The 25,016-nt window shown below is 37.3% G+C and overlaps 1 protein-coding gene across 1 annotated transcript in view; it reads right to left on the bottom strand.

Annotated features, from left to right (window-relative positions):
- Nucleotides 1–25,016, bottom strand: part of ITGA1 (integrin subunit alpha 1) — a 76,224-nt gene that overhangs the window by 42,431 nt on the left and 8,777 nt on the right. Inside the window, exons 2-6 of the mRNA XM_059833304.1 lie at nt 5,620–5,740; nt 2,642–2,754; nt 1,845–1,933; nt 1,638–1,752; nt 846–973 (exon numbers count right to left, since the gene is read on the bottom strand). Coding sequence (XP_059689287.1) covers nt 846–973; nt 1,638–1,752; nt 1,845–1,933; nt 2,642–2,754; nt 5,620–5,740 — 566 coding nt within the window. The remainder of the gene's footprint in view (nt 1–845; nt 974–1,637; nt 1,753–1,844; nt 1,934–2,641; nt 2,755–5,619; nt 5,741–25,016) is intronic.

The following is a 25,016-nucleotide window of genomic DNA, read 5'->3' as shown; positions in this document are numbered from 1 at the left end:
TATTGGCCTGCAGCATATCAAATATTATACAGGATCCCAGAAAATCCTTGATTTTGGGAGGGGGAAAAGGGAACAGTGAAAAGAAGACCTGGTTTCTTCTGTTGCTGTTAATAAAGCTTTCCATGTTAAAACGTATCCCAGTGTCCATGTTTCCCCCTTCCCTGAGTTCTGCTGGAATTGCTATTTACACACTCCGTTCAGCACACTGTGAAACATATGTCAGATCCTGGGGTAATTGGTTGTAGTTCCGTTAATTCTGGTGGAACTGGTGCTGATTTATAGCAGCTGGGAATTTGACCCTCTCCACTTATTATATAAATGCAGTTTCTGCCATTAATAACATGCGGCTTAACAACCACCCGTTAATTATGATTTCAAATGTTTAAAAGCTGTATGCTCCATGCTCTGCAGTACAAAATACTGAATGCTGCTCAAAAAAGCTTATAATCAAAGGCAGTCTGAACCATGCATGTGCGCCTCGGAGGAGCAGAAATGACCTTTGTGCTACGAAGTACAAAAGAAGACAAGAAGTGGTTGTGGAGAGGAAAGAAGTGGAAAAGGACTATGTTCAAACAGCCTCACTTAATGCACGTAACTTTTGTCTCTAGGTTAGAAAGTCGGTTTCTCCAGACTGCCTGAGTGGTGGGAGGAGGGAGACCCTCCCTGACATTACTACTTGGCGGCAGAACACTGACTTAGTTGTGGTTTCAGCTATTTTGGTTTAGTATCCCATTGCTGTAAGTTCTTGGAATTGAAGAGTTCCATAGATGATGCTTCATCTGATTTCCCGTAAATCCTTTTTTTTCATCACAAATTAAACAACCATAAAATATCTACCATGTTACCTGTGTTTGCTGTGGACCTATATCCATGTTTTTCAGGAGGCTGTTTAGGAAGGCTGTGACACTCTCCCACGGATAAATGCTGTTGGACCCATCGAGGACTATGACGATGTCCAACTGGGTTTTACACTCTGCAACACAAGTTGCCACATAAGAATTGATACTAACAAGGATCAAATATATCTCATGGCTCATTACTTTTGTGATTAGTACCAAATGCATACCCTTTTGCAGCGGGGCTGAACTAACGTGTTTGATGCCAGCTGTCATTCATCAACTTTTGCATGGTATTTTACATGGTTTGTGTTCCCTTTATCAGCAAGGCGCCTTCTTGTAAGCAGATATTTAAGAATAGGATTAGAAGATCACAAAACTGGAGCATTTACTAGTGACTTCTACCTTCTCCAATGTCATTCTGTTCCTCTTTGATTTTTCCAAAGGACCAGGTCTTCAAGATTTTTATCTATATTACTAAATTGGGTTTCTATTAGGTCTGAACACGTCATTATTTAAAAAGAGTCTTTTGGCCATAAGTAAAAAAAAACATAAGCAACTATTTTTAGCAATTGCCTTTGGATGTCACATAGCGCTCTAATGATTGTTTATGCTGAGATAAATTCCAAAAGTAGCAAGAATGTAGGTTATATACGGACAGTGAAAACATTTACTTAACTTGGTAATGCTGGTAGCTAAGTCAAGCAGCTCATACTTTTTGGTATGCCTATGTGTATACATTTGTCTTGTTTGGCACTTTGTATTTTCGGACACACAAGAGAATTCCTGTGGCATGCATACCTTGTACAGATGGAGCAATCGCCTCTACGGTTTCAAAAGTGGAGCTGACATTAGAGCAAACTCCAGTTGTGTAATGCAAACGCCCACATTTATAAGCATAAAGTGGTCCACATGCCTTTAAAAGATGAAAAAGGGTGAAATGTTTTTGTTATGGTACCTGAGGAAAAAACAGACTTCTTTTAAAACTGGGAAAAAGTCCTTTCTTACCAGAAAGCCTCCTTTTGGGTTAGTCACTAAGGTTGTTCCAAGAGTCATGTTTTCTTTTACTTCCACGATGTTAGGAACTGAAGTAGCAGCTATAAATAGATTAAAATGTTAAGTATTTGGGAACATTAAAACAAAATGTTGAAGTATATATCCCCTAGCATGGAGCTTCCAGCTTCTAAAATAAACCCCAGACTAACACTGGTTTCATCAAATATTTTAGCACCCTTCCTCCTCCTTCTTCAATTGCAACAATCAAGAAAAATTTCTGAGACTGGCTTTTATCCCAGAAAATTTGTCTGGGTTGCTGTCTCAAATAGTTTTCTTGAAGCACAAAAAAGGAAAAAAGTAAAAATAACGGCACATCATGAAAGGAAGAGATTACTGTTCACACAGTTTTGTTAATTAGAAACCAAACATTAATTTTTCACCCTGGCCTGCTATAAGTGACTTAACAGCTTTTAGATTTGTTATTGTTATATTACATTACTGACATTTAGGCTTTCAAGGGAAAGGAGGAGATAAAAAATACCACAACAGGTGTATTTAGTGAAATTCATGTTAACAGAAAGTCTCTTCCTGACTACACCGCATATCTCTTGACATGAGCAAGAAAATGATTACTATTTATTGTAACATATTAAGATGTTACAACTACAACTTCCTTCACATATAGCTCTGGAGTCCTAAGTAAATTTTCTCTATAGAAACAATTTTAATGCATATTTACTAGCTAAAAATCTCCTAAGATCTGACCGCTATTATTCCTCCACGTGACACAGCTTTATTTTTTTTCATACCTGGTAAGTTCAGTTTCATGCAGGGTGATTGGTTGTCCCTTCCCACAGGACATTTGTATACATCTCCTGTTCTTTTTTCAGGTTGGCCAACTAATGGTGAACCAATAAGTACCCTGCAAATGAAATAAGTCACCTGAAATATCTTCTTTCTTAAAATGCACGAAAGTCAGCAAATAAAACTTAAAGAGAGAGCAAGCTCCATACAAAAAGTACAGGATGGAGAGCAAGAAAAATATCTCTTATGCTAGTTCAGATACAAGCAAAAGCAGCCATTCTGTCTCCTCTTTAATAAGGACACAGAAAGAAAATCTGCCTATGTATCAAATTACACAATAGAATAACATTTAAAAAAATTCCAGTGGAAAATAAAAGCAATATTGGCAGGTGGATGACAAGTATTAAAAGTAATACGGAAGGAAATATCTGTTTTATTTAATATCTCCTTGATCTTTTATATATTTTAGAAGAAAATGTATTTTCAATGCTGAGAGACCAAATGCCAAAGGCTCACAAGCACCCAGAAGAAGAATTCAGTCTTAAGTAATGTGAGCCAGCAGTGTAAAACACATAATTTTTCCTTTCATTAATAAAAAATATTATTAAAAGGTTTATTAAAAGACATTTCAGATTTTTAAAATGTTAAGGATTTTTATCCTGTGTACTTTTTTCCAAGATTTGGTGTAATCAAAAATCACTATTCTCATATAGTACTTTGTAAGCACCAAAATCAGCATCTATTCCTAAATCCAGTTTTCAGCAGGAAACATTGTTTAGAGATGGACACTGGTTTTGTTCTCAAATCTTTGTTAGCTACACTGAATAGCCCAGCACTACCCAGCAGATAACTGGCTCCATTAAATGTGTGTGGAAGAACTTGGATTAAATTAGAATTCACAGCACACACACTGGAAAAAGAAATCCTGCCATTAAGAGTAATAATTCAGTAAGATTTGCTCCCGGACACTTAGATGATTGTGAAGAGTTATTGAGAGCACCATTTCAATCTTTAATTATAAATTAATTAGTCCAGGCAGAAGATATTTGAATAGAATGACATAATAGGTAAAATGTAGCCTACGGATTTAAAAAAGACAGAAAGGAGAATTTAAACCCAGTACAAAATCCATCTTCTAAAAATCTATACTGGAACAGCTCATTGTGATCATTAAGATTTTTTCATGAATAATAAATTAATTAATTCTAAAGTAAAATAAAATGCTCCAAGTCTGTACTGGATCTGACTGGTCTTTCAAGCTATATGCTGTAATGTATGTATTTTTTACATCAGAAGTTAGAAACAGGCACCACAGCCTATTACACATCCTTGACTTCCATTTAACTGTAGAGAAGCTGAGTGTGCTTGACATCCCCTGGAAAGTGATAAATGCTCAGCAGGATTATGTCCCCAGGCTGTTCTTTTCTCAGAATGAAAGAGCCCGTGAACAGAGAGAAGTGGTCTGAAAGGCTATTTTGTCTTTTTTGTCTTTTACTGAGAAACAATTGCAGTCAGGTTTACAGAACATCTGTTGCTGAAAAGCTCTATCTGTGGTATCTAAGTACTGTTACAGCAGTTGACAAAACATTACAAAGCTGCTTTGTATATTTATTTTTTACAGTCCACCTACAGATTTCCTGCTCTGGATGTTGCTATGCTGAAGGCAGCTTGAAAGCTTGACAATTTCACAGCAGCTCTGGAGTTTAACTTCAGAGATGTTCAGATCTAGCACATTAGTTTAGATTCCCGTCTTCCTTCAGCTACTGGAAGAGTCGCCATTCCCAGCTCATTTTTTTTTTTTTCTCTTGAAAGGTTTCAGGACAGTTTACAACAATATAGCTTACTTCGCAAAATCCCAGCTCCTAGAATGGATACCATTTCCTGAAGGTCTAAATTAGCTCAGAGTAGGTCATTTATTATTCTCCCATGACCCTCATGCAACCAAGAGCATTTTCAATAGCAGGCTCTGCAATTTCATTTCCATGAACATCCCCTATGGCTAATGGTGAACACTGTGTTGCAGTGGTGGACAGATTCTCGGAGCCAGACAGCCCTGGCGCTTGCAGGGGGCATTGCTGAGGCAATGCAGAACAGTCTGACCTGGCTGTCATGCAGCCACGTGCCTGTCGTCCCAGGCTGCCTGCAGGACTCCCTGGGTTTACCAAGAATGTCAAATTACTGGCAAAGCCCTTGGAAAACCAGAGTAATCTGCAAAAAACGATGGAGATCTTAGGATTCCCAAACCTTTTACCATTCAATCGTTATTTCAGTCCTCCAGCCCAGTGGTCAGCCTGTGAAGTTTGTTCTTACAAGGGAAAAGCATAAGCAGGTGTTTATCAAAAGACCAAGAACCAATGATACCAGTAAGCACGCCAAAATGCAACTTCTAATTCAGGAGAACAACAAGAAGGAAAAGACAGGTTAAGAGGAAGGCTCCAAGACCCAAATGCGAATATATTACCAATTGCAAGACATAATTAGCCCTCCAAAGGGGAAGGCTGAGTACTGTATTAATAAATATTTTGACAAGGAAATCTTCCCACCAGTTAAAAAACTCAGTTCAGACAACCTCTGACAGAAAACTTTAGAAAAAAATACATAATACAGATTAGTTAGGTAAACCAGGAGCAATTTCACTGCCCATACATTAACACAAGGAAAAGATAACTAATGGTTTTATTTGGTAAATTAAAAAAAGAGGGCTCAGGCATAACACAAAACTTTCTCACCTCCATCAACAAGGGAATTTACCCACTTTCTGAACTCATTTATGTCTTTGAGGAAATAAATGTAGATATAAATTTGGATCTTTCAGTCTCCCAATCTTTCCAGGTTTTCTTGGGACTGTGCATTAGTTTAAGAAATATGACTGCAGAATCTGACCCTTACGTATGAGGCATACTTACAAATAATAGTATAGCACCCAAGTCACTGAATACATGATAATTTGGAGTTTCCATTTAAGAAAAGAAAAACAGCTTACCATTTCCCTTCCTCATTTTCATACTGTTGGACTGTGTACCCAAACATGTCTTCCAGAGGCCCACTGAAGGTCATTGCATTTTTCACATCAACATTGGAAGAGCCGATGAGGTGAAAGAGAGCTTTAAAAAAAAAGTAATATGTAGCAATACATGTAAAACCCAAGACTTTTAAGAAATCAAGGTTCAGTTATGACTTAACTGAGGGTACAAGACAGGGATTGAAAGTGGCATTATGGGAATATTTATCACAGCTGGTAAGAGATTTAAAATGTACTTCCTCACACATAGATACGCAGCTAAATTCAGAGATGTTAGCAACTGGACTTCTGTATCCAAAACCTATATTGCAAAGTCCGTCACTCATTTGTAAATCACAATTCAAATAACATTAAGAAAAATATTATTACCTTTAATAGTAAATAAAACAACTTTTTAGTTATTTTTACTCCTTTTAGCTCCATGCATTTCTAATGTAAGAATTTTACACAAAATGTTCCTTCCATCATTCAAGGTTGTAGTTCTCAAGTTTTCATAAATTTGAGAATTAACTAATTTTCAGCTGTTTGCAGAAGACACACGTAGGAAAAGAACGAGGAAAAGCTTTCAGATTTATTTAATTTTAACCTATATTAGAGAAAAAAAGCATATAGTTTTCTCTTATTTCTACTCTAGAGTACCTGTAAACCTTTCATATTGGAAAAGAACAGAATAAATTTTTAATGCAACCGGATGCTGTTATCTCAAAAGTACCTGTATGTGTCTATCTGCAGAAATTCAACATTTACTCACTTAGGAAAAGTTGCTCTACAACAGCGTTGTTGGACTATGATGAGGTCAGTCATGAGAGCAGATGCTCCTTCAGACTGATTTCCTGTACCCTAAAGCTCAGTGATCATCATGAGGGAAAATACTGTAAAAATATGACTGTATAGCAAGTTCCAGAAAAATGAGGTATATAGAGTGAAAACTCCATCTTGAAGTGATAATCGTAACCCACTCTGAGGCTCATTAAGAAGCAAAAATTACTATTTATATATAAAAATAAGGCTATTTATATTTTCTTTATTTTTTATTTCTTATAGTGATCTCTTCCATCTTTGTCCTGTTGAAGTCAGTTTCAATAGCAACCACTGACTCTGCTGCTGCAGATCTGTGTTTTTAATATAGAAGAGTTGAATTTGTAGAACAAGACTACTTAAAAACACAATTATACACAACTTTCATTTCATTTCAAAGAAGCATTTCATGATCATTTGCTGACATTTACAGCTACATAAAAATACCCAAATCCATAATACTTGCTGCATGTCAGAGCATCTAAATAATGTCCAGTTACTAAAATACATCTGTGTTATTCACCATTGAGATGACGATATTCTCATAAAAAGCTTGTTACTATAATTAAGCTCCCAAGTGGTCAATGCTAATCTGTTTCTCTCAGCATCTTATTTCCTGCTTAATGCAGTAAAATTATCACAAAAGACTATTTATCACTCTAGTAGATATTTCCAGTTTCACTAGACAGCAAAAAAGGAAAAGTTTCATTTGTGTTATTTTAGCTTTTCTTCCTCCAGTCAGAGTCAGGAAATACAAAGAAGTGAACAAATTAAAGTGGAGTTTACTTTTGTTCTTTGGAAAAGATTTATTGCAAGCGATAAGAAAAAATTCATGGCTGATGGTCCGATGGGAAACAATTTGTTGGAAAAGTAATCCATGCATCTTTTGTCTTCCTTAGACGTTTATGTTTAAAGAAATTCTGCCATGCCTGTTCATGTGCAATAGGTGTTTTCCTCCACTACTCTCGGTCATCAAAGCATAATTAAAATCAACAAAATATATTTTTAAAAATTCAGTCAAGTAATCACTGGTTCAAATCTTTTGTTAAATTTCAGAATAAAAATAATTGCTATTATTATTTTTGACACCATGTGTGGGATTCAGACCACATCATTTAGACTCCCAACCTACCTCCTTGACAATGAAACAGTTCTAATGAGATTGCCTGCTAAAGTAAGAGCCTGAGTTCATTATTCGGTTGAAGAAGAAAGGTAGATGCAAAATCTATCCATGTGAACTTTCCTCTTAAAGATCTCCAGAAGTCTGTTTACTTTAACCCCTGAATAAGACGGACAGAATATCCTCTAGAGGTCTTCAGAGGCATGTTTTCTTCACCTTATGATGATATTCAAAACATATTATGATATGAAATATTAAAGGTCACAGATTCCAGCTCATCTCTTCCAATTTTCTTTCTACTAAAGCTACCAAAGGTTACATGTGCACTCTGTGCTCTGTACAGTCCATCATGATACTCCCCATCATCATTCCATCATTTTCTGACAGACAAAGGAATTTCTTCACAATGATGCAGTATTGACAACTACTGTGATTTTTAGTATGCATTCACTATACTAAATGGTCTTGAAGTTTCCTGAATCTGTTATGCTGTATACTCAAATCTCATAATTTTAAAGAATACACTTCTAATCCTCATAGCTGTAACAGAAAGTTTGAAAATGTGAAATGCTAAAAAAAGCAAACTAGAAGACAAAAAATGCCAGCTGTTTGCTACTAACCTCCCAAATCCTCATGCTTCTGAGTGAGGTCAAATTAGAAACAGCAATAATAATAAATGTTCTTCTAAAAAATAAAGCTAGAGGAATAAAAGGAAGTTAGATGGGCCAGACTGGTCAGAAATAAAAAGGAGGTGACTCCACACAGCAGGGAATAGACCTGTAGACCCTGTTGACAAAGGATGTTTTGGATACTAAATGTCATGTATTCAACGGGTAACTGAGTAAGTTAACGGAAGACAAAACCACTGCAGGTTACAAACCATACAGAATGCACATCTGGTCCAGGAAAACCCCTCAGCCAGAAATATTCGGAAACTGGAAGAGGAATATTATATATGCTTGCTCAGTTATTTTTTGTCTTTAGCTACCAGCTTACATGTACTCCTGCAGACGTGACACTGGACAAAACATGGTCTTGATTTGATCCATGGTTATCCTTTTGCTCTCTCATCTTCCTGTTCTATCTTAGTCAGAAATCAGATGCTTTGAAGTTTGACTTCATACACAAGCTGTGTGGCATATTTTAATATGCAAATGTATTACATGACCATCTCTGGCTTCCATGTGCTAAGAAACATCATGAGCATAACGTTTTTGAATAAAAGTAAAGGTCATGCTAAGCAGTGTAAGATTAACTTATAAATAATGAATAGATTTAAAGGTATCTCATTACGTTTTCCACAGATTCTGTAAAAGGAAATCTTACTAGTCAAAGATATGTTCAAACCTGCAGATGGTAAACGAAAAAGTGGAATTTAGGGTGACACACATTACACTGTTAACCAACAATAATCGACTGACTTATGGCAACCTGTCTTTCACATTTTATTTCATTTTTCAGTACAAAGAACATTGTACACATGAGCTGATGATTCAGAACATTTAAAAATATCACTGACTGTGACTGTGAAAATGATACTTTATATTAATAACTAGCTTGCGCTTGTCCAAACTTCCAGTTTCTGTCTAAGATGCACGCATTCTCATCTGTTTCTAGTAAAAGTGTGTATATGAATTAAAAAGACTATTGGCAGAAACAGTGGAAAAAGAAGAGCTACAGGGAAGTTGGAGAGGATTCTTTTGAGAGTTATGAGAAACCTCTTTTGAGATGATTAAGGAGAAAAAACACATTTTTTTGTAAGATACATAGTACTTGACTATATACTTAATCACTATTAATGTAGGTAAATTGAATTAAGATTTTTAATGAATTCATGTTATGTTGACAGAATGAATAAAAATACAGATCAAAGCACTGATCAGAAATGCAGAATATAAATGTTTATCAAGGATAAAAACGAAGTTCTAGCTTTTAACTTCATGTTCTACAAGAAACGAGGCACTGTATAAAACCTGGGACAACGTCCCTCTCAATACCAATTTAAACTGAGGAGAACTCTAGCTGGTGCATGCGGCATTCTTTGCCGAGCACAGTTTGTACCTATACGTGAAAGGTTAACACTCAGTCACCAAGACAACAACCCAAATATTATTTCTGTTACAAACCTAGAGTAGTAGCTCATACTTGTCCAGTAGCCACTAATAAATTTTTTTCTGTTTTATTTAATGAGATCTTTTAACCAAACGTTCATGCTGTCTGCCTGGTTATTCTGCCTCTAAACTGTGCAAAACTAGATTTCCCTGGGGCTTGTCCACGTGTATATTGCCAGGCCACTCTAACCCTTGCAAAGAGAGAACTGCAGAATAGGCATCCTTATTTTCCTAGAACAGATGGGTACAAACATAACCCGAACTGTAGAACAAAGCCTAACACCTGGCTCTTCACTGATGAGAAATAGATCACCGCAAATCACCCACAATAAATGACATCACAAAGACTGATTTAGCTAAAAGAAGAGAATAAATCCAGTTAGGCTATTTTATCTCTGCATGGTCTGTAGCAAATAACAACTGCATCCTCTATGTATGGTGTTATTCTGAGAAATACAAATGTTTTTTGCAAAAATGGGAAAGGACAAATTTGCACTTTGCACTGAACAGGGCTTACAGGTTGGCCACATACTACTTCTCCCCATCAGCTTGTGGTCAAAGTGTTATTTTTCTTCCATTTCATACTTACTGCTATAGCATTTCAGGTGTCCTTATTAAGACATCTGCATTTTGCAAGAGACTGAAACAAAGCAGGTCTAAGTGCAATCAAGGAGGACAAAAAAACAAGTAGAAATGTCTTGCAAAAGTATGCACAACTGGAAAATACTGGGAAACTCAAAAAAAGTTATTAGCAAAAAAAAAAAAATCAGACTGCTTCCATCTTGGAAAATATAAAAGGATAGAGAAATTTAAGCTGAAGATGAAAAAAAGATTAAAATGTTTTATGGAGTTCTGTTGCAAAAAATAATAATTAAAAAAAATTGCTTTAATGCCTTGTACAGCACATACTACAACCAACGATGCTGCATGGATATTGTAAAGACCTGCAAACAACACAGGAGTGCAATACATCAACACAGAACAGTGCACCTCATCAAAATGTACTGAACGCTAAGTGATATTAGGAAGGATGTCCTAGTTTATAAGGCAATAACTGATTGCCTTTAAAAGTATTTTATTCTGATATTGCAAAAGACTACCCATCTGTTGTGATCTTGGAAAACATACGAAGCGAACAGCATAAAAGGAAGTAATTGGGACGCTGGTGACAGCTACTCAATGAGGGGAGCAGGACTGGGAGCATCGGCTTGGCCTCTCACAAAATCGTATTTCCAAACCAGCGGCAAATAGTATCATCCTCTGCAATTAGAAAACTCCTTCACTTGAGGAAATTGATACCACTGAGTGTCAGCATGTGCAAGCCTGTGCCGCTGCTCTCAGCTAGCTGGAATCAAGCTGGTAGCAGAGCGCAAACTGTGTCCTTCAGTAAGTGCAGCACTGAGCCTCAGCAAATAAAACCTCCTGAAAGCTGGATCTTTTTAGGTGCATGAACACAACACCGTGGATTTGGGTTCAAGGCTGGACTGCATCTGGCTGGTAGGAAGGGAAGATTAAACAGGCATCTCCTTCAAAGACATACCTATAAAATTGCTATTTGTGAAATCATGGCTCAAACACGGGAAAGTGGGTTCTTTGCTGGACCAGCAAATGGGAGAATCTTCACATTTGATTTTTTGCTTCATTTGCGATAATGTCACTGCAGGATTATACAGCCTTGTCTTATGAAAAAGGGATTTAGTCACAGACATCCCAAGACGGGATGGTACAATTGCAGTCTGTGAGCTCAGGGGCCACAGTGCTCTGGCCTTGTTGCGGAAGGCCAAGGAGGCCGCGGTAGGAGTTCCTGCTGCATTCTGTTCTGGCTGGCTAAATATCAGCGTATTTCAAATAAAGCTGTATATTAAAAAAAAGTTTCAAGTTCTGAAACTTTTTCAGAACTGCTTAAATCAAGCCTTTTATTTTTCAGGGCTACAAAAGAACTTTTGTATAATTTTGCCTCCAGGCTTTTTTCTTTAATCTTTAACCTTTATAGAGCAAAAGACTAACTTTCTGGAATGAGACCAAACAATTAAAAACAGTCTTCTTATTAAAAGTAGATAAATATACCCAAAAGACAAAGAAATATATAGTTGAAAGTGGTTCCAGATTCAGTAGCCACATGCTTTTAAAAACCAATTAAATGCTTTGTACAACCCATTAAAGCTTCCTTTGCCAGTTTTGTACTGAATAATTTGTACTGGAAAATAGCTTTCTAATGTGGTGTCAAGCCTGAAAATATACTGAATCAATGCTTTGTAATGTGGTCCCAAATAAGTAACACAATGCAATAGGCAAAACTTTTGCAAATACAGCAGCACAGACCAAGAATATGTGCCCCACTCAGTTGACAGTCATCAGAATAGAACTATTTTGTTCAAAGTTTGGAAAGTAGTCCTCTCACTGGCACAATTCTTAGCACTTGGCAGTTTCTCACAGAAGGCAGAAAAAGCCTTAGAAATATGCAATCACATACAGAAAACTTCGTGAGGTCAGCTACTAGACTTGTACAGATGTACAGAAGCTTAGCAAATTTAGCAGCTTGATGGAAGTGAAACAAGTCCTAGAAAATGTTTCAGCTTGCCTCCAGTGATGTCCAGTCCATCTTTTGGATGTAGTTCTTCCATCAACACTTAACTCCATTCAAGTCCCTATAATCTTTGTGTTGCTCTCTAGGCCCACCCTCCTTTGCTATCAAAGACCATTTCCTCCTGAACATCCCACTATAACTTTTGTTTCCTACCATGTAGCTTTATCTATAAGACCCCAGGACGCTTCGTCTCTTGACCTTTTTTTTTGAGATAGAAGATATTTATAGTCATCTATAACTAACTCAGATTTCACACAGAAAGCATGGTTAAATGAATGTCTATGTTATTCTCTGAAATAAAACCCAGAAGCTTAAAAAGGAGCAAGAGATTAATTTAATGCAAAAAGTGAATAAACAAGGACTCTTCAACCTAAAGAAAAATGCGTTTTTCACAATACTCTCCAAAACTGCTCACGGACCTGTAGGTTTTTCCTCTGCACAAAATTCCTCTAGATTGACAGAAGCAGTCAAGTATGATGTTTCAGTTGGTCTACTGCAAGCTTTCCACTTGCCTAATTATGCTGAATCCCAGTTTTGCAGGCTGATGTCCTGCTGCTGTAAGCTTTCCACTGTGTAGCCTGGTTGAAATCAGGGAACGCAAATCATAGCACACACACACACACACACAAAAAGTCCATCTGATCAGTCTAGACTTTGTCAGACTACCCCATCAAACTTAAAATCACCCATCTGTAAAATACCCCAGGAGGACAGAAATTCCTTTTGAACATTCTGGGAAATGTGACAATCTGAGAACGGATGCAAAAAATGATGCCCAGCTGAAAACTTATGTTAGTATCTCCCTACCAGGACCAAGGACAATTTTTTTTTTTTTTTTTTGCCTTTCTGACTTGGTATCATTATTCATTATTTTTTCCCCCCAATTGTTTTCAGGGTTTGTTGGGTAATTTTTCTCAAAGGTCAGCAGTCTTAAGGCTAATATCAGAGTGGAAACGCTTTGGTGGCAACAAAGGCTTTCTGAAAAGGAGCAACTTTTTCCATTTCTTAACTTCACAATGGCTAGAAACTCCTGTCTTTCATCGCCTTACGCTGAGCATAATCATTGGCTCACTCTCAGCCGAATCACTCAAGGCTTCAGGAAGAGAAGAAATCCTCCAAAAGGAAGTGCAAATATCCTGATATGACCCTCTCACACCCAGCTAGCCAGCACACCACAGAACTTCAATCCAAGCCAGTTTTATATAGTACAACAAAAACATATGCGGTCCACACGCATGCTAAAAGCCAATAACTCATATTTTACGTCCATAAAATGCATCAAAATAAATTCAGCTGTGATCCAAGAAACTGCAATAAGTGCAGTGGAAGGGAAAAGATGGAAGCTTAGAAATGCCTGTCTTTTCCTTTGGTCCCAATACAACTGTCCTATGCAGTGATTTGGGGGGGGGGAAAAACCCAAAAGCAAGCAGAGAGCTTAACCAAGCAAAAATTCCAGAGCCAAGCAGGAATGGAGACACTTCAGAATTAAATCTCAGGTGTGTATATTAAAAGAAAAAAAAGATCAACTTGCAAACTGTAGTCAAGCTGTATAGAGAACACCTTCCTATTTTTTCTGATAATACAACATCTATGATAATTTTCATTGGAACACAACAGAACATTCATCTTCTTTATCTGAGCCATCTTCTAGTAGAGTTAAGAGGGAACCACTATGTTGCTCCAGGTTCTTATGTCATGGCTACATAAAAGAGAATTCCATGTTTTTCTGTTCACAGTATGTACTCCTGTATTTCAACAAGGAGTTGAAAACTCTTAAACTTTAAACTGCTTCTTAGCACAAAGACTTACATTATTTTTCAGACAAACTCATTAAATAAAGATAACAGTTTCCAGCAATATGTAAATCAAAAGGATTTTTACAAAACTGAACACCGTTTAAACAGCACGGGGAGAAGCTACAACAGTCTAAGGTACAAAACACTTTTAAAAACATAAGTATCCTAGTAAAGTTTAAACCAATTTTTTTGTATTTAAATAATTATACTTGCCGTTTTCTGAGAGCAGAACTGGAGAGCAGGGGATGAAATCTGCTGTTGCTAAAAGCGAATTTTGAAAGGTGTAAAAATGCTAAACATTGAGCTTAGACTGAAAAAAATGAACCATCATCCAAACAATTCTTCTTTTCTATTGCATCTGTTAATTCTTTGCAGTGAAACAACTGTATTGTTAATAATACTGTTCAAGATGTTTTTTTAAACTTTTTCTCCTATCAGTAACCAGAAAAATGACTACAGTGAGAATATAGTTGCTAAGAGATTGCTACAGGCAGTAATGGAAAATAAGTCACATACATATGAAATGCTGGAATTCCACCGTGAATGGTCCACAGCTGCTAGCGCTCTCACACCATGAGGTCAGATGGAAGTGCCTCTTCATCCTCAACCGCACAGCAGCAAAATGCCCACAGCGAACGCCAGCTTTGTCCTGCAAGGGGTAGCAGGCACTGCCGGCTTGCACAGATCAGGTCTGACCTGTGCACTAGCAAAATCTTGAGCCTGTCTCAAGCATGCACCGGCATGGGTAATCACAGTATCAGCTCCCTACCAAGACATACAGAGCTTTTCTGGCTTGAAACTTATAGACTGCTCACTGCTAAAAGAGACAATAATCCTCAGCCAGTCTATTTTCCTGACCCATCTCTACCTATGAATTGTTAACCGTGATAAGAAATCTTTTCTTGCACTGGACAGTTTAAAGAATATGGCTCAGTGATAACATATATTTTACATTTTTAACTGAGAAATCCAAGCAGACAAGAATGTGGGACTGCAAATGACCACACTGGTCATTAAATCCAATCTTCCATGAACATAAACAAGCATAAAACAGCTGCCTAATCTAGAAAAGGCTACAAAAACCACCACCATGTACACATCACAAAAGACACTGCACTCTAAGAAAAACTGAAGATCAGCAATACAAAAGTTTGTTCATTTGGACAAAAAAACCCCACAAGAACAACTGGCATTGCACTAGGCAATTCATAGACTGCTGCTACAGGTATTTATTTACTTTACTTAAGCAGTTTTTACCCATCTTGTGGTCTAAGACAAAGACTTTCACAGGCTTGCTCTTTTTTATGTTAGTAGCTGATGTCCAGTCTACCTGTGAAGTAAACATAATTTACAGGAAACAGATAAAATCGAACTTTCTGTAAATGGATTCACGTACCAGTAAGTCAGGAGGTGGCATACAGTGTTCACCTGAGACCGTCAGAAAAACTGACAAAGCCAAAATGCCAATTTCACGCTGGTATTGCTCAGCTGAAATGAAAACGAAAGATACCCCTCTAGTCTATGTAAGAAACTTATTCCCTGAAATTATCATGGGTGACATGTTTGAAGTGGAATATGATCAAGATCGGTGCCTCTACCATTGTCATTTCACAGTGCAGTTGGGGAAATAAAGTAATTTTAAAAATTGCAGTAACAGTTTATGGGGATTTAATATTCTTCTCTTACGTGGTATATTTTTATAGTCAAGATACTTTTTTTTCAATTAAAAAGTTAATAAATTCTCCAAAAGCCAGTATATAAGCATGAATTAGCAATATTGAATAGCAACTTTAGCATAATAATACACATCATCAACCATATCTACTGATTTTTAAAGACAAAGACACTCAAGTACCAGTAAGAGCTTAGGCACCTCTTTTGCTGTACCATTGGTATTGGGATTTTACTGGTAAACCAGCTGAAAGCACTACAGAATTAATCCCAGGTCTTTTTACTGCAAATGTTCTTTTTTACTGGTCAATAAACAATTCAGGGAAATTTGGAACTAGCATGAAGAGATTATAAGAGGAAGGTTTGTTTACCCCCCAAAATTAAAGCTGGGCTCTAGAGGTAGAAAAACATCCTGTTTTTTAGATGCAGTTTAAGATAGAGCTTTCTACATGAATTACCGGCACTAGTAACACATTCCCCAGCCATGGCACATCAAGCACACCCGCGATTTTAAGATATCTGTCTGGCCCAGTCCTGTTCAGAAAGTATTCTGGTGTTACCAGGACTTCCGTAATGAACCTGTTACTCTTTCTTTCAAAGATCTGCATCAACTTCACAACAGTACCATGGATGTTTAACAGTGAGGAAATTTTATTTTCTTGTGTGGATGCCACTTGTCCAGGCTACATTGAAGTTTGCAAAAGTAAGGTCAATTTTGGTGTTATTTAAGAGTGGCTCAGGCTTCTAAAGTCAATGGGAGCTGCGAGAGTTAAAAAAGGACCACCTTATGTCCCACAACACTCCTTTTGCAAATACGTGCTACCTTATCATAGATTTAACATCAGCTTTACGCAAGTAGCATCTCAACTACAGTTTCAGCAGCAGAGAGTGGCAAATGATCACTTCCAGCTTTTCCTTCCAGCCCAGCTACGAGGCAGCACAGCAGTGCTGACACTGAGCTCAGGTTTTATTCTTCTTTGGTCTACAGCTCTTTGGATACCGAAGTTGTCTTTGTCTGAAACAGACTTTTCTAAGCTGTGCTTATATACACACAGGGGACAAACTCACAGCAGTTCGCTTCAGAATCCTTGGAGAAAACATGCTTTCTAAAGGAAACACATTTCATGATCAATGACTTGAGTCTGATGTCTGTTTACAAATAAAATGCTCAAAAATTATTTTTTAATAGATCTTTAAAGCTCCTGGAAGACATCAAACTGGCAGAGATCAAAAGGGAAGTACTCTTTAAGCCCATATCATGTACCTAATCTAGGCATCTTTGCATCCTCAGCTCAGACAGCTCATCCCTGTCTGACATGAGGTCAGTATTGTGCAATCTGTTGCGTCTGTTGAGATGTAGTGAGAACATACGCACTGAGAATTGGACTGATAGAATCACAGAATCATTAAGGTTAGAAAAGACCTGTAAGACCATCGAGTCCAACCATCACCCCACCACCACCATACCCAAGAAACCATGTTCCGCAGTGCCATGTCCACACATTTTTTGAACACCTCCAGTGATGGTGACTCCACCACCTCCCTGGGCAAACTGTTCCAATGCTTCACCACTCTCTCAGTAAAGAAATTTTTCCTAATATCCAGCCTGAACCTCCCCTGGCGCAACTTGAGGCCATTTCCTCTTGTCCTGTCACTCGTCACTTGGGAGAAGAGACCAACACCCACCTCTCTGCAACCCCCTTTCAGGTAATGGTAGAGAGCGAGAAGGTCTCCCCTCAGCCTCCTCTTCTCCAGACTGAACAACCCCAGTTCCCTCAGCTGCTCCTCATAAGACTTGTGCTCCAGACCCCTCACCAGCAACACAATGCCCTACTAAAATAACAACAGCAAGCACTTTGCTTCTGTTCAGAGCACAGGGTACAGGATTGCTGAATTGATTCCTATCTACTGCTGGCAACTACACTATGTTTTTCAGGGTAAACAAATTCCATATAAAAGCGACCTTTTGCTCTGATTTTTCTGACTGGAAGGCTGTTCCAACTTCTCATTTTTCCAGTAGTAGGAACTTTCTGCTCTCCAACATACATTTATTTCTTGACAGTTCTTATGTCAAAATAAAAGTGCTTAAGCTAGGGAACAAAGCAGTTTTAAAAGTGTTCTAGCAGTAAAAGTGAAAATTTAGATTTCAAAATACTACTGCCTAAAGCCGTAAATATTTTTCAGTGACAATTTCAATACTCTCCCCTGAAATAGAAAGACTGTTATAAATTTATATAACCTATTTAGGCTAGAAAGACAAGTTCTTCAAAATTAGGAAAGGTTAGACTCACATTTGTCAGCATTAATTGTCAACATTAATTTCTTTTTTTCTGAACACTTAATAGGACTTCTGTCTCATAACAAAAATACACAGAACCGTGCAAATAGACTTGGATAAAATATATGCAGATGGTTTGCCATTGCTTAAGCAATCATAAACCTGTTGTTTACCAAGATCACAATGCTTGACTGTGTATTAATAGAGTTTTAATAACTGATTTCTGAGGCTTTCAAGAGAAAAAGTCTAAAAACTTACCATTTGACTGACTTGACTTACTAGTCTGGTTGTCTTAAAAAACAACGCTTTAGTTGAAACAACTTGAAACACTGTTAAAAAAACCCAACAAACCTTTTAACATTTTTTTTTTCTGCCTTTCTCTTACTGTTTCTTATCTCTAAGCACCCCCTCAAAAAGTCTGGAAAGTTTATTTCAAGGAGCTTCTGCTGTTGCTTTTGTTTTTTTTAATGTCTGACCAGAGATTTTTCCTTTGCTTTATCACGCTGACTGCCAATGCAACACACTGAGGTGTTTGTTTCACAAAGCACTACATACTACTTTTGAAGAAGAAGGTGGCTTTCCGACAGGTATGAAAGGAAAACAAAGGAGTGACACTTACATAGCAGGCTTGTCAAAAATTAGTTACTCCATAGTGACAGGATTAGCAAGGTCTCAATATCTGAATTTCAAGTCTCAGCCTCAGGCTCAAGGCTCCTCTCCCTCGAACACAAGCTTAACACAGCTGGCATCTTACACTCAGCTGAGGATGGGTTCTTAGAACTGAGTACAGATGTTTCTAACATCCACTGCAGCTGTCCTTGGGGAAGAAGTCGCATGCCCAACTCAGCATCTCATGTTTTCCATTGAACCACAGCTTTTCATCTTTCCTCACGGCTCTGGAACTTGGAAAAGCTCCCTCACGAGGCAGCTGCTCCTTTTCTACCTCTCACCACTGCTGTCCCAGCAGCTTCTAGTAGGTGCAGCCTTAGAGCAAGGACAGCCACTGCCCTAGGAAGCATTGCTGTCCTAGCACACAGCTGATGTTCTCCCATCACCGTGTCTGAAGAAAGTCTATTTCAGCTTCTCTTAGCCACCCTATTGCAGAACAGCAATTTCCACTCAGGAGAGGAATAAATTATATGGGATAAACCAGTTCTCTTTACCAAAGGGAGTGGACGCGGTCTTATGCCAACTATTCGGGTAAGATAAACAAATGCAATTAATTAGTTTCTCTGACACCTAAACTAAAATACCTATACCAGTATTAAACACTTGATGTCACCAGGCTGAACACTGCAGGTCAAAGAAAAGGCAATTCTCTTCAGCAAAACCCATGGCAGCTTTCAGAGCTTCGGGAACCACTGAAGGAGACGTTCATGAGCATTCAATGACCAACTGTCTGACATCCTAAATGTAGCACTGACTACCAAGCTCCACACACACCCCCTCACACAACCCCCTTTACATGCATTTTGTGTTTCATTTCTTTGTTCTGAAGTCCTTTCAGTAAAAAGTCAGCTAAAAACATTTGTTCTAAGTAAAGTAAATGTCTAAGGGTTTGTATTAAGGCTGCATGGGAAATAATCTGCCTGTCTTCAAAAGTAGATTTGCTTGGCTGCCAGCAGGTCCAAAATCTTTTTGAAGCATGGAACCCTTCTCAGAGCTTTTTTCTGAAACATGAAGACTCCAGCTGGAGTGTGTTAGTTAGGAACAGTTGCAGCTTTCAATCACTTTCCTGTTCCATTTAGATCAGATCAGAAATCTGAAAATTGTGTCTGACATCCTGAGAGGTATCATACCTGAGTGAGTTGCGGTTTAGCTATCTTGGCCAAAATACAAAAAATATTTATTTGCTTATACAATGTGGAATTGTACTTACCAAAGGCACTCACAGAAAAGGGAGCATCTTTAGACTAGTGTTAACAATGAAACAGAAAAGGGTCTTGAGCTTCGCATCTTCTGTCCCATGTGACTCCTTAAACCCCTAGACTCCTTCTTTGCTATTCTAGGCTTGGCTTTGATCAGAAATTCCTTTTTGGACCAGAGAATAAACTTCCCATCAAGTCTGGTATGTACATTCCTAAAAAGGAGGACTGGTTTCAACTAATTAACATTCTCTAATGGAACAGCTATGTTGTCAGAGGATTCATGATCAGCTCTAATTTGACTTCGAAGTAATTACTAGAGCAGCATGACAGTAATTACATTAGCTGTGAACATAGCATTTCCCAAAAAGAGGGCAATAAATTAGATATCAATATAGCAAAATCTGACAAGAGCTGGCAGGGCTTGAAAGCCGCTGCTTCATGTTGCATTTCCCAGAAGACACTGACTTGGAAGCAAGCACTGCTCTGGTATCAGCCCCCACTCCGTTTCTTGTACAGCCCTCAAGTGGGACAAGAGGAAGAATCCTTTTCAGACAACAGAATAAACAAGTATGATTTCAGAGACTTTTTCCTCACACTCTTTTTTAGGCTAAGACACCTTAGACAATGTTTTCACAGAAAAGCTATACTGCATTTCTAAAACAGTCAAGTTCAGAAGTTTACAGAGAGTATGCACTACATTTTGGTTGTTAGACTGGAGACATTCCTTTCCTTTACATTCTGTATCATGCAAGCAGTTATCCTCAAATCAAAGCCAATGCCCTACTTGAGTCAAGCACAAAAAATGTGGCAGGACTAAACACTGCGCTTATTAAGCAATTCTTTGGGCAATGGTCACACAAGAAGCTCCACAGCCTGTGTTTACTCTTTCCATTGCCGAAAAAGCCCAGGCTCAACACATGTCAGAGCCTGAATTAAGAATTATAACAATAATCACAAGATCCAAATGGTTAGGCATTTTCTTAACTCTAAATCAGTAGAATAATGAGTTTTGCAAAATACTGTTTTCCTATACGAAATCTGAATACAACAGTCTCCAAAAGTGAGTTGTGGCCATTATAGGAGAAACACAAATACTGCAATATAATCTGCTGCAATGCCATGTCTCTCTTCTGTTCCCACTGTCTGCTAAATCAAACTAAAACTGAGAAATCCTAAGTTCTGACAGCATCAAAACTTTTATTATTCACTTTGTAACAAGTTGCATGTGTATATTGAACAAGAACTGAGAAGGAAACGACTCCCAGATCTGTATCATTCCCTGCATTAGCACACCTTGAAGAAGAAGAAATTTTTTTGTTTAATAATCACCAACCTGAGCCACCTCAGTTGCACCTAGCTCTACGTTTTAAGAACTTCATTCTAAAGTAAACATTTTAACTTAAAAAAAAAAGGGAACTGATAAAAGCAACTGGTATATCAGAGAGCAAGAAATCAAGTCTGAAGTTTTGCCGTATCTAAAAAGTACATGATAAGTAGTTTTCTGAAGTCATTCCTTCATTTTTTTGTCATTGTGTGTCTTGCAGGAATTCCAGTTTCAGGTTATAAATGACGATTCCTAATTGCAGACCTTCTAATTGCAGTTTCACATTTTAAAAATTGCTTTCTTAGATCCTTTTTAGAAGCAATAGACCACACACTGCACAAATGTGGCTTCAGATAAAACAACAGCATAAACATTCTGAGAACACGTTTTTTCCTGCAAAACTAGACATCTATTCCTTTATAAAACAGGATTGTTTTCTTCCAAAACAGTTAGAGATAAGAAAATCTGAGAGAAAAGTGAGTGGACTGGGTGACTAAAAAAGATCACATGCACATGATTACATCTTTTATCCCCACTTTGCCTTTATGAAACTGAGCACGTTTTCTGGACAGATAATGCAATCCAGCTTCCAGAAAGAAACTAGAGAGGCTCAAACTATAAATCAGTCAAATGAGAAGGTAGCTATAATATACCTTCACAGAAAAAGGCAAACCAAGGTCAGCAGCTCAGAAGTTGAACTAAGAAATTTTCAAAGGGTAAGTAAGATAGTTTTAATATTCAGGGCTACTTAACCTTTGAGAGAACGGCAGCAAATGAGAATTACTTCAGACATTTACACGGCTTTAAAAACATGATAGTTACATCACAAATTAAGCTGAAGAGCTATGGGCTTTTGTTACACTGGTGGTCAGGGAGTGGTCAAAAGATCATTTATTACCAGTATTTTATTCATATAGTGTACAAGGGTGAAGACAGGAGGAGGGAGATGAGGAATTCCCTACGTCAAATACTGTTAAATGCTTCACAGTTTTACTGATTTATCTTTTATTTTGCTTTATAACCAGTAGGATTATTTTGGTCTCTTGCTGGTGGTGACCTCATGTTTTGCACCAAACTTTATTTGGTAAACAACCACAGAAATTGGATATAATAATAACAACTGGATTTAAATGCCAAAGGTGACAAAACTAACAAACTGGGGCCTGCTCCAAAGTATGAGTTTGCAGGAGAGGCTTTATGACCTAAATTAGTTAATTTATTTGAATCTTGGAAGAGCACAGCAGGATTCAGGATCAAGCTGATTTCATGATACTTTTTAAAGTTTTCTTCCTCACGAAATGTAACAAACATTAAGAAGTCCTACAATGTGTATTCATTTATTTTGAAAACTAAAAAATTGGAAGATAAACCATGCTACTAATTCACAGAATTATGTCAGAACATAATCAGAAACTAAATTGAGACACTGTTCAAAATTACTAAATACTTTATGGTGCACAAGAACAATTTTCATATTGCAGGCAGTTTTTAGTTCACGTATGTTTAGTTCCAAAGAAAAGACACAAAAAATACTTTCCCATGGCTCTAGAACTTACTCATTTGATCTGCAGATAACATACATCTTCTGTGTGTTATTTACACACAGACACTAAGGTCTGCGTTAAGCAAGCATCTTTATCAATATGGACTTTTCAATTATTCAAAATTCCTTTAGATGTAAAAGATACTAGCAACTCTGGAATTTTGCCAGGTCAAGCATCTGCAACTACTGAACACAGCTTACTTTCAATACCAAGCCCTTAAGCTGTTTCCTGAAACAGGATGCATTTGTCTACATAGTGATTGTATATTCATTTTACTACAAAAATTCTTATTAAAAAAAAAAATCCCACCCTTCCATACTGTGGGCAACTTGATGTGTATTTCTTTCAGAGACTTAATGCCATGATAGCAATAGTTAAAAAAAAGAAAAATATATTGTAAAGGCAGTGCAGAATTTTAATTCTAAGCGTAAATAATTCAAAGAATCACTACGAACATATTTTCTTATCAGACGTTTGCTGTTATACGTTAAAAAAACCCCAAATAAGCAGCAAAATGGCTGTTTCTGTTTCTTGGTGACACACTACACCACAGGCACAAAACACAGACTTGCAGAACTGCCATTGTAATCTTCTTATAGTACACAGCAAAAACTCTTCATAATTTCTTGTTTAAAATGGAGTAACTAGAATTAATTTGGTCTAATAAAATAGCAAACCATTCCAACCGAGGAAGTTTGATTTGTCTCTCAGTTTGCTGAGAACTGAACGACGAACTTCCGCATGTACTACGCTTTTGAATGTTAAGTATCATTTGTGTACAATTACAGCAAATTGGTGTTACTTATAATAAGGGAAATACTAATACACCAGCTTATCTTAAAGAAATTAACAACTTTGTTTAGACATTATGAGCCTGTTTAAAGCCTTAATTTGCTGCATATATGTAATATTTAATGAAGGTCAGATTCTTCTGTTTCATATGTTCTTTACATTTAACTCTCTGTATAACAGGAATCAGGATGTTTTCTAGCTGGCAAAGTGTATAATCAGCTTCAGCAGATAAATAAAGAAATTTTAATTTAACCAGTCCTAACTGCTGAAGGAAGCCTACCTGAGCATTCTATGACTTGTGGCACTCAACACCATTCAAGACAAAAACTTAAAGCTCTAACAGTTTATCTATGCAAGCTGACTCTAAACAACTGTCTTAATGGGCTTGCTTGTCTTCAGTGAGAGAAGAATCAAAGTGCTAATAAAGTACAGCTCTAATGTAAGTTCTGTTCATGCATTCCTTTTCCTGTGTGGGTGATACGAAAAGGGGAGATGGCTTCTAACTCCAAAGTACTTCTCTATCAAGGAGTTTAGGCTGATGTTTCAGCTAGCAATAGATAATATCAAATTCACAGAGCTGGCACCCACCAACATATGGGAGTACCATTAAAAATGCTTTTCCTAAAATTACTCTACCCAGACTAGAAATTTTGGTGTTTTTAACCTTCCATTATTATGTTCCTTTCCATATTTCATACATCTTCCATGGCTTTCTTAAATGAAATCTATTTTTGGCAAGTCTCTCCTATTCCCCTCCTCCCACCACATTTAAAAAAGGAATGCTTATTTACACACACAACCTATACTATCAAACATTGGTTTAAATTGAACAATCCCCTTGCAGGTATGTCAGAATCTGAAAGCAGTTTCTGCTTCTTCAGCCTAACATTTATTGTCCAGTGAAGAAAAAAAACTCATAGTGGCTCTCAATACCTTGAGCAGATCAAATAATTGGAAAAGTAATTTTGATTTTTACAGTTGTGATTATCTTAAGCTGAAGCTGATTTATAAATTTGTAATCATTACTTCTGTATCACAGCTTACGCACGTTTTTAAAGAGGTACCCAAATAGGAAAATACCAGATTATGAACTTACTTAAACTATTTGCTGTTCAAAGATTCCTCATGGAAACTAGGGTCCTCATTTTGTAGGCCTTTTCATATACCTTCTCAGAACTGGGTGCTAAACAATCCCAATGGCAATTTATCAGAACTCAGTCAATGACAATATACATCATACCTTGTTAGCCTTCAGGACAATCTCCCAAGATAACAGCACTCAGAAAGTCAACTGAAATGGGTGCACTGAGCTTCACAATTTGTCTTGTATCTATCATATTAGGGAGGAAATAGTTAATTTAAAGGGTCTGGTTTCTGAAAGATTGCTTCACATGTTTCACAGAAATATTTAAGTGGTTAGGCTCATAACACCACAAAAAACCCTAACGGACGATGTTGATCCCACTCCT

Source organism: Gavia stellata, chromosome Z (assembly GCF_030936135.1).
Source record: "Gavia stellata isolate bGavSte3 chromosome Z, bGavSte3.hap2, whole genome shotgun sequence".
In the NCBI taxonomy this organism is placed as follows: Eukaryota; Metazoa; Chordata; class Aves; order Gaviiformes; family Gaviidae; genus Gavia; species Gavia stellata.
Note: the sequence above shows the minus strand (reverse complement) of the source record. Positions and strands in the feature narration are given on the sequence as shown.